At 37.8% G+C, this 10437-nt stretch overlaps 1 protein-coding gene across 1 annotated transcript in view; it reads left to right on the top strand.

The window, feature by feature from the left end:
- Positions 1-3542: 3542 nt before the first annotated feature.
- dcbld2 (discoidin, CUB and LCCL domain containing 2) overlaps positions 3543-10437 on the top strand; it is a 23175-nt gene continuing 16280 nt past the window's right edge. Inside the window, exons 1-3 of the mRNA XM_042494175.1 lie at positions 3543-3960; positions 7661-7885; positions 9838-9975. Of these exons, the coding sequence (XP_042350109.1) occupies positions 3645-3960; positions 7661-7885; positions 9838-9975 (679 nt within the window). The 5' untranslated portion in view covers positions 3543-3644. The remainder of the gene's footprint in view (positions 3961-7660; positions 7886-9837; positions 9976-10437) is intronic.

Here is a 10437-nt window from a genome sequence, read left to right as displayed (position 1 = left end):
ACTTGATTTAACATGTTTTTCTATAATTTTCTCCAAACCTACATAATAGTATGTTATCTATATCTGACTTTTATTGTAATTTGTAAGACGTCCCTCGGGGGGACTTGATGAGCATGCTGCTGAGTATTTTGGAGTTCCCCTTGTGCCCTTTTGCAAATGTGTCATAGAAACACAGATAGGGAAAAACAGGCGGAGGTTGTGTTTGGGAGAGAATGTACGAGTGGACAATTTCAGCATGACTGACTGTTTGGCCGCGTCTCTGAACATTACACTTTCTTACACCCTCGTGGACATCTGCCTGCAGTCTGCACACACACGTAGAAACACACACACACACACTGAATCATCCGACATGTTACTCAGAGGCTACAGGCTAAAAACTGTGTTTGTTGCTACATGTTACTATTGGTTACTCTTGGCAGTTGCATCACATTCGAGCTCTTTGCCAAGTGAGGGTGTATTGAAGAACAACAATAAGTGGATATTTCTTCATATTAATGTTCTGCTTGGCTCTCCAAAAATGTTCGGCTTGGATGTCATGACAATAAAGTGCCACCCAGTCATTAATCAGACAAAATATACTTCTTTTCCTGCAGTCTCACTTAAATAAATAACTCTGTATTGGATTCCCTTTTTATATTCCAGTATATATTTAATTCTCTTGTGCCAGATTTGGGTGTAAAGGCTCACACACTAATGGGATAATAAAAGGCGGGTGGGACAATAAGTTTATTAGCCCACATGGATCTTTATAAACCAGCTGAGTTTCACACACTCTGGAGTCACTCCATACGTCCCAATAAATGACCAACAACACAGCTGTTACGTTGATTTTATGGCTTTGTCATTAACCACAGACAGAGTGCATTATTACACCTGCACTGTACTTTTATTTTATAAGACTTCATACTTTTACTTGTGGACATTTTTGCATACCATTTTGTTTTCTACGATTCGATAAAAAGAAGATATTATTTTGTAAATATGGAAAATTCACAAGAACTAAAGACCTAAAGAAAGCTATAGGAGAGAAGAAAAAGAGGATTTTTTCAAGATAATCTGTAATTGTTTGGTAGTTTCTTGTGTGAGGAGTTCCTCTGGGATGTTTTTGTTAGGTTTTTAATTTAATTGTTTTATTTTATTACTTTTTATTCGTTTTCCACGTTTTATTTTGTAAATGCTAGACTGAAGATGGTTATAGTGTCTTGAAATGTGGGACGGCGCCAAAATAAGTCATGACATTTAAATAAAAATTAATCAAACAATGAAAATGTCATTTTTAAAGAAACAGCTTTTTATTACTTTCAATTTACTCCTTTGCATTTATCTGATGGCTGGATTAGGCTTGTTATTTTGCAGATTATTTACTACATTGTATATTTTTATTGCTCAAATCTAAAAAACGGAATTTCATCAATCCTGAAGTAGAAAGTTTATGCCTAGATGTTCATTACACATATGCACGATAAAACCATATATTTACTGTGTCATAATTAATTTTTAGAACATTTCAGGAAAAGATTATAGATAGAAAATTTGCTGCCGGGTAAAACACTGAATGCATCGTCACAATCAGAAAAATTGCACTTTTTACTCCATTACAACCATTAATCACTTTAGTTACTGGTTACTTTACGGATTAAGTTTGGCTCTCAGGGACTCCAACAACCACAGTTGATTCAAGCCTAAAATTACAACTTTATTCTCAAAATATATAGATTTTTTTTCTTGAAGTTTCAGATGCGGTTGCCCTATATTCCTACCACTAATCTACTGCATGTTTTTTATTATCTTATTTTATAGTTATAACATTGTAACAAGCAGATGGTGGAATGTAAGTAGTTTATTCACATAAGTACTGCCCTTAAAATTTGAGGTACTTTTACTTTATTTGAGTATCAATTCATAAATATGACATAACATCCCATCATTCTCATTATCTATATCCATGCTGTGCAATAACCATAACAATAGCATTCTCTGCAATAACAAATAGGTAATATCTACCCAATTTTAAAGTATTTATTAGCCCTTTATTTATTGTATGTGAGGCTCATATTTTATTGGTTTATGTTGTTTATATTTTTAATACTTGCACTGTTTCAGCACTTCCACTGAACTTGTACAATGACAATAAAGGCTCTATTTCAGTTCTATATTCATCGATGCAACTTTGTACTTATAAGTGTTATAATTTTTACTCCACTACAATTATTAAGAAGTCTATCTTTAGTTACTAGTTACTTCAGAAATGAAGTTTGGCTTTCAGGTAAGCTACTTCATGCACCACTGTTCATTTTTGGCAAAATTAGAACTTTATTTTCGAAAAATGTGGACTTTATTTCTTGAAATTTCAGATTTTGTTGTCTTGTTACAGGCTACTGTCTCTCCACTGTTGAGACAGGTAGATGTGTATATATCTGTAGTTATGAGGTCTCTGTTGTCAAAACTTTATACAGTACTGTGCAAACATCTTTGGTCACCTTAAACTGTTATTTTAGTAAGGTTGTAATGATCATACATATTTATTTCTCAGTAGTCTCTCTACTAAAATACAACCAGAACATACAAGAAATATGTTTGCAGTATTAAAAATGTATATATTTCAGAATAAAACAGGCTAAAGTTGCAAGTATTTAGTGTGACCTCCCTTTCCACTTCACATGTCTGGAACTCTCTTGGCAGAAATTATGAGATTTACAACATTTATCTCCTGGTGCATTTACACCAGGTTGCATTCAAGACATGTCCAAAGCTCAATATTAATTGTCTGAGCTATATCTTTTGTTATGGTTGTACTAATCAATGTTTCACATGTAATATTGACTTCAGTCTGAAGAAGTCATTTTGTTTCTGACTTTTTTTTTGTTTTAATGCATTGTACATGTGCTCTGTATTTGTTGCATCGTAATAAAGAGACTGAGATGTAAATATATATTTGGAGTCAACAGATTATCGGCCTGGCCAATTATTGGGGCTGATATATGGCATTTTGATGATTATCTGTATCTGTGTTTTATTTTAATGATAGCTGGTCAAAAAAAAATGAATTAAAAAGTGGAGTGCAAGCGAGGAACGTTGCTTTTTAAAACCTCAGGGAGCTCTTTTTTTAAAATTATTCTTTAATTTAAATTTTCACTTGATTTTATTTTTAAAAAAAGGTTGCTGGGGAGTTGGTGTATATGATGTTGAAAGTTGAAAGTTAAACATTTAACAGCATTTAAACAAAGTTTGTTATGTTCTAAATTATAAATATTAACAGAAAGATTTTCATTTTTATTGTAAATGCATATCGGTTCCAAATATCGGTTATCGGTCTTATTAACTAATAATAATTGGTATCAGCCCTAAAAAAAACAACAAAAAATCAGTATCAGTCCCTAATATATGTACTCATTACAACTTTTCTGTAACAACACATCTATAACACAAATATAAGACTTTTGCACAGTACTGTATGTGTCTGGAGTTTTTAATAATGTTTTTCTTTTATTCTAACACTGCAACAGTTCTTGAAGAGTGACTCTGAAGGGGGTGTGTTGGTGGATCTGGGATCGGACCACTTGGGGGACTCGGGTATCCCAGTCCCGGATCAGGAGGAGGAGCCTCGGTGGAGGAAGTAGCTCCACAGCCTGAATGTGTGTATGTGTGTGTGGAGCAGTTACCTCCATAGTGAGAGTGTCGCTAACCACTGGATTGTTAAAACGACAAGCAAAAGTCATCCCCGGGAGGAAAACAACACGCGGACTCGCTCTCGAGGACTAGGTTTTGTATTTCTGCCCCTCTCTCGGTTCAGGTTGAAGCGGTGCAGCCGGTCCAGAAGCGAGCAGTATGCATTCAGACTGCAGGCTGCTATGGGCTGCAGAGCGGTAATGGTGGGCAGGGGACCGACAGGGGCCCGGGTTCTCGTCCTGTCGATTCTCATCATTCTCACCACGAAGGGCTGCCGAGCGCAGAAAGGTTGGTGCCCCGCAGCTGCGGTGACAACTGGAGGAGTTACAACCGCAGCCACATGCGGCCACGCTGCCTCTTTAAAAAAAAAGTGTGAACACTGACGGTTTTAGGTGTTTATAGTCGAGCTTTAAGGCAACGGTACATTGTTATTGTCCTCCTAACTTACAAACGTACCTTACATGGCCGTGTGTACGTGGAGTTCCGCTTGGTTTACACCGCCGCCCGTCATGGTGTAACACGGCTGTAGTGAAACCAGGCAAACCGGTTCCCAAAAAAACTGTGATTGTGGAGGAATAACGGCTGTTTGGTGGATATGTGGTTTGCCGAATTAGCGTGTGGCTTTAAGTGATTTACTTAATGTTTAAATCCACAACCCTTCACTTATGTACGTTTCCAAATAAGCTAGTTACCTTTAATATGACTGTTTTTGTAGGGGTCCGGTTCTTTTAAAAAAAGAGAGAGACATTGTGGAAGGAATAGCAGCTGCCTCTTTGATCTGTTGCTTGCCGATATTAAGTGTGGCTTTAAATGATTTGCTAAAACTTTAATGCCGCAGCACATCATACAATTTGGATTTCCAAAAAGGCTAGATGACTTTAAATATAATGTTTTTTAAACGGGGTTCAGTTCTACTGAAAAAGCTGAGATTGTGGAGGAATAGCAGCTGCTTCTTTTATCTGTTGCTTGCCGAATTTAAGTGCGACTTTATTTGATTTGTTAAAAGTGTAATAACACAGCATATAACTCAAGGTAGATTTCTAAATGGACTAGATATCTTTAAATAGACTTTTTTTAAACGGTGTTCAGTTGTACACAAAAAACTGACACTGTGGAGGAGTAACGGCTTCTTGGTGGATCTATTGCTTGCGGAATTCACGTTTGGCTTTAAGTGATTTGGTAAAAGTTTAAAGTTACAGCCTATCACCCAAATTGGGTTTCCAAATAAGATAGCTAAACTTAAATTACGTCTTTTCTTTATGGAGTCTAGTTCTAAGATCTCTGTGTTTACGTACTTGTGGCCTTGTTTCTCGTTACAGGTAGCCCAGATTGCGAAAATACCGTAAACTTAATACCACAATCACATTAGGCTCAGTATATTATGATTGTTATGTATTTCCTTAACACTATATTGTACCTAAACTCAAATATTTTGTAGGTTTTATTGAGCCTAAAGTCAACCTCAGGTGGTCAGAGTTGGGGGTGGGGTAGCAATGGGGGTATGACTGTAAACACGTGGACACAGTTTGTCATAACTCTAAATTTCACATAAATTATAATTGAGTTTTGCATAAAAAAAACTCATGGTGTGATTATAAAACATTTGGATGGATTTAAATCGTATTTTGAGCATAAACTCTAGTAAGGTAATGTGAACTGCTGAATGCCATGCAGTTGTTCAGTACTTGTGAGTCAGAGTTGAGGGAAGCAGCTTTGTTTTTGTCCTGTTCATCTGGATAGTGTCCACCGAGAGGCTCTTACATAACTCCAGGCCCACAGAACATCCACTTAGCACCATGAAGCGTGACTGAGTGTTATCTCAGACAGTCCTCAGCATCAACACAACAATGCATCTGCCTTCTGACAGCTCAGAGGACACAAAAACAAATTTATCCATAGAAAATATGAGGTAATAATTTTGTAAAACTTGAATTTGAGATGTGTTAAATCATCTTAAGTTTTAAGTGTGTGGTATTCATCTGCCAAAAACAGATAAAATAAGACAGCTGCATCTAAAATTTAATGTTTCTGGACAGTTTATCTTCTCCGCAGCACAGCCAAAAGTTTTTATTGTCTATAAAACCCAAAGACAGCACATTAATTTGGCTTTTAGTCAGAGTAGGGCTGCAAGTATTTTCTTCATTAATTGTTTGGTCAATAAAACATCCTGATGACGAAAGAAACTTAATTTGCAACTATTCTGATAATCATTTTAGTCATTTATTAAAGCAAGAGAAAAAGCTAAACATTTGCTGTTTCATGCCTCTTAAATATGAGAATTTAATGCTTTTCTTTGTCATACATGATAATAAACTGAGTAACTTTGGATTTTTGAACTGTTGGTGAGATAAAAGATGTCACCATTGTAAATTAATTATAAAGGGCATGTGTATTTTTTTTACTTCTTTTTTTGACAAAATGTTTAAAAGAGAATATAACTGGCAGATTGATCAATAATGACAATCATTAGTTGCAGCCTGACTGAAAATATCTTGTTTTGTTTGACTAACGGTCCCTTTTTACCCAAATATATTCAGTTAAAGATCAGAGACAGAGTAAAGATGCAGTTCTTCATATTTAAGGAGCTGCAACTAGACAATATTTCTTGTTTTTGTTTAATAAATGACAAATCAGTTTTCAAATTAGTCACAGTCAGCTTATCATTTAAAATCGAATCCAAAGAAAACTACAGTTTTTACGCCACTTTCACAATCTTTTCGGTGTTGTGTGTTTACCCGAGGACTCTGCAAAATGTCGACAGGTGTTGAACCATCAACTGTATGATTTATGTCTGATTCATCGCTTTAGTCACCAGCACTGTAGTCGCCCAAGATATCATTATTATTTTACATTTAACAGATGGAGAGGCCCATTTTAGCAAAAGCCAGCTATGTTTATTACACATTCGTACATTTATGTTGTTTTAACTTGCAGAGGAAAACGTAAACAATTCCCTAAACATACAAAGCTGTTTGGAAAAAAGTTATGTTTGGATTTACGACACTGCTCATTCCCTTCCCGTGTTTGCTAAAGGAAACGAGTCTCAGTAATGTAACATTTATAGGTGCACTACAAGTGCATGTCCTCGAGGGTGGATCTCTCTCCAGGTGGAAGTCTCAGTGGAAAAAATACAAGAAGTCTAATCAAAGCAGAGACATTTAAGCTATACAGATAGGTGGTGTTATTCTATATTTTTCTCATGTCAGCAAATCCAATAAAAAAGCCACACATGCATTGCATCAGGCTCTTTATAGGAGACATAATTATTTTAAAATGTGTTACAAATATATATAGTTTCACTCTTTTAACAAAAGGGCTGAGAGATTTCATAAAACAGCTGGGCACTGTGGATTTATCAAAACTTGCAAATGAAGGGAACTTTGTCAGAGACTTTTTTCACAGTATGTGCACTAGTGGGTATTTAATGCAGCAGTATGGTGTGAGATTCACCCAAAATAAACTAGATTACGAGTAATGAAGGAACGTGTTTTCGGTGTGACGTGGATGTAGAGACAGCTCTATGTAAGACAGCCTACCTTTGACGGTGTTGCACTCAGATTTGTCCCAACGGCAATGCTGAGCAACATTGTCCAGAAATATGCATAAGGCGGCCTTCCTGCACAGCAAAAACATGCCAAAGAATATAATAAATGTTAAATTCTGAGCTTTTTACTAAAATGAATATATTTGGATGTTGATTTTTCTTTAATGAGCAACTGTAATTTAATTTTAGTAACTAGTAACTGTAGTAACAATAGTAACTATACTGGAGGACTTACTAGTTGCATCTCATTTTTTGTGTTTCTATTAGTTTTTTTTTTTTTTTGCTTTGGCTAATACTCAAGTGTTGGATTAATTCATTGTTAAATTTACATTTTTATTGATCATTTGTCTCTTGAGTCAAACAAAACTTTCTTGGCACGTCTCTCCCACTTCCACCCCGTCTGTGCTTTTTTCGCTGAAACTGTGTGTTTGTGTTGTCCTGCAGGTGATGGCTGTGGCCCCAGTGTACTTGGCCCCAGCAGTGGGACTCTGTCCTCTCTGGGTTACCCGGGGACATACCCGAACAACACGGTGTGTGAGTGGGAGATCAGCGTGCCCCGCGGCAACAGGGTCCACTTTCGTTTCGCAGAGCTGGACATAGAAAACAGCGACTGCCAGGTCAACTACCTCCGCCTCTACAACGGCGTCGGACCCGACAGGAGTGAGATCGGTGAGAGAGACGAGCCGACACTAGACTGGACTTGAACTGAGTAAACAGCTGCCAGTTAACCCCTCACCTGTCCTACGTCAGAGAGGGTGGGGGGATTTCTCTTACCGATGATGTTACGAACCAAAACCAATAATGACATTTGCACAAGACAAATAACCGTGCAGCCTGAAGTGATATTTAACAAATCTGTACAAATAGTTTCATTATAATAATTTTCAGCATTAGAGCATTTGAGTTCACCAGTTGATTTTTAGCCCAACGTATGGGGAATTTTTAGATGCTACAGAGGAGGACTTTATTTTTTCCAATTAATCAGTTTACTTGTAACATGAAATCACAAAACCTCAGTGAAATAAGAAAATATTTTGGAAACAAGGGCAAAAAGGATCTCTGTTTTCCCCAGTCACACTGCCTCCAATGTGATACTTTTCTCTCCACAGTATTTATTTACATGATGATTAAGAAATCAAGCTGACGAAACCAGGTTACTCAAGTGCATGTAAACCAGTGAAAGACGTCGGCCACATGATGAAGCCTCCAGTCACAGCTGGTCTCATGCCAGAGTGCTGCAGGGCACGCTGCCAAAGAGAGTGAGAGTGAAAATTAAGCTAAAATATCAGACCTATAGACGCACAGTTTAATACAAAACGAGCTGTGAATGAGGATGTTAATTGGCTATTTTTTATTTTTATGGTGCTATAAAAGATGTCCTCTTAAATAGATTGGGAGAAAGTCTCGATTTGGTTTCTGCGGGGGAAATATCACTTCACTGAGAGTCTGTCTGAGGGGATTTTAATGAATTAAATATGACATATGAGGCCAAAATGGTATCTTGAAATGCTCTGGGTTTCAAAGTACACTCCAGGGTATCTGCAGGTGATCATGAGTACAGTCGTGTCTACTTCCACTTTGTTTGATACGCGTGCAGTGGTGTGTACACCGTGCACAGTACCCGGGCACCGTTCATCAAGCTGCGTGTGGGTCCACTGTAAAGGTGGTCTCATGTGTAGCTCTCATCAGGTGTCAAAACCAACTGTACCGAAACACATAAGCGGACTGTTTTTTAATGCAATTCGCAGACAGCAAGAAGGGTTGCAAAGGCATTTCTCAACGTCGCCTATCTCCTCAAAAATCTGCACCCAGCACGCAATCTCATCCTCTAAACTGCACAGCGATGGCTGATAAAGTAGGAAGGCAAGCGAGAGGGTCGTCTTGACATCGTTTCCAAAATAAAAACAATAGTAGACATAATGCAAAAGGTCGACTCCATAGTGGTCTTGGGATTGTGCCCCATTGTGCTTTTCTACACTGTGGCGACAATTTTCTACACTGTGGCGACTTGGACACGCTACAAAGCAATCATACTTACTTTGAAAATGCCGTTAAAAATGTAATTGTGTTTCCTTAAGAAAAGGCCTTTCAAGGTCAGTGTTTTTAAGGTTAATGAAGTCTTTACTTTACACATTTCATATATTTTCTCCTGCCTGACATTAAATGTTAAATGGACTTGCACTTGCATAGCACTAGTCTTCCAGCCACTCACAGCGCTTTTGTATGATGAGTCACTTATTCACACACACATTCACACACCAGTGGCCGAGGAGACCGTACAAGGCGCTAAAAGCTACTCAGTTTTTAGACATTCACACACTGATAGAACAGCCACCGAGAGCAACTTTGGGTTCAGTGTCTCGCCCAAAGATACTATACTATACTATACTATACTATACTATAACATGCGGACTGAAGGAGCCGGGGCCACAGCCTCCCCACCATTAGACCAGTTACTTCAACCACTAAACAAGACTACTTTTGACACCAGTATCTAAAATAATTAAATATTTTGTTTTATTAGGTTTGTTGTTGTAAATGTTAGACTAAATATGCTTGGGTAAATAACCAGAACGTCTTTCTCCTGTTCCTGCTGTGTCTCACCCCGTGCCGTTTAACAGTGAAGTACTGCGGTTTGGGTCTGAAGGTCAAAGAGCTGATCGAGTCCACGGGCAACCAGGTCACCGTCCAGTTCATGAGCGGGACCCATCACAGAGGACGTGGATTCTACCTGTCCTACTCCACCACCCAACACACAGGTAACTTCAGCTCACTCCACCTCTGTGTGTCTCATCTGTTTAGTGTCTCTCTGAGATAAACCAGCTGTTTAACCTTGCGTTTGCGTACACGTCTGGCTTTGTAATGAGGTGTTTTTGTATAAATGTGAATTGTTGTTTTGTCATGTAAGGCAAGGGGGTTGTTTTCAGTTTGGTTTGTTTGTCAGCAAGAATATAGAAGAACTATTGGTAAACTTTAATGAACTTTGGTAAAAAGGTACAGCATTAGTAGAGGACGAGGGGTGATAAATAATTTTCCACTTTTGTTAAGACTGCGAGACAGGGCGTTTGGCTGTGGTGCCCTTCTAGTTGTTACTGTGTTTCTGGCTTTAATTTGTGACTTTTTTCATTGGAGTCTGACTGGTAAAGATGGCAGAGAGGGATGGACGAGAAACAAGACAGCATGAAACCTCATGAGAGAAACAGAAACAAGTGGAAAGAGGA

The sequence above is a fragment of the Plectropomus leopardus genome, chromosome 10 (genome assembly GCF_008729295.1).
Source record: "Plectropomus leopardus isolate mb chromosome 10, YSFRI_Pleo_2.0, whole genome shotgun sequence".
NCBI lineage: Eukaryota > Metazoa > Chordata > Actinopteri > Perciformes > Serranidae > Plectropomus > Plectropomus leopardus.
This window is presented reverse-complemented; position numbering and strand designations above follow the sequence as displayed.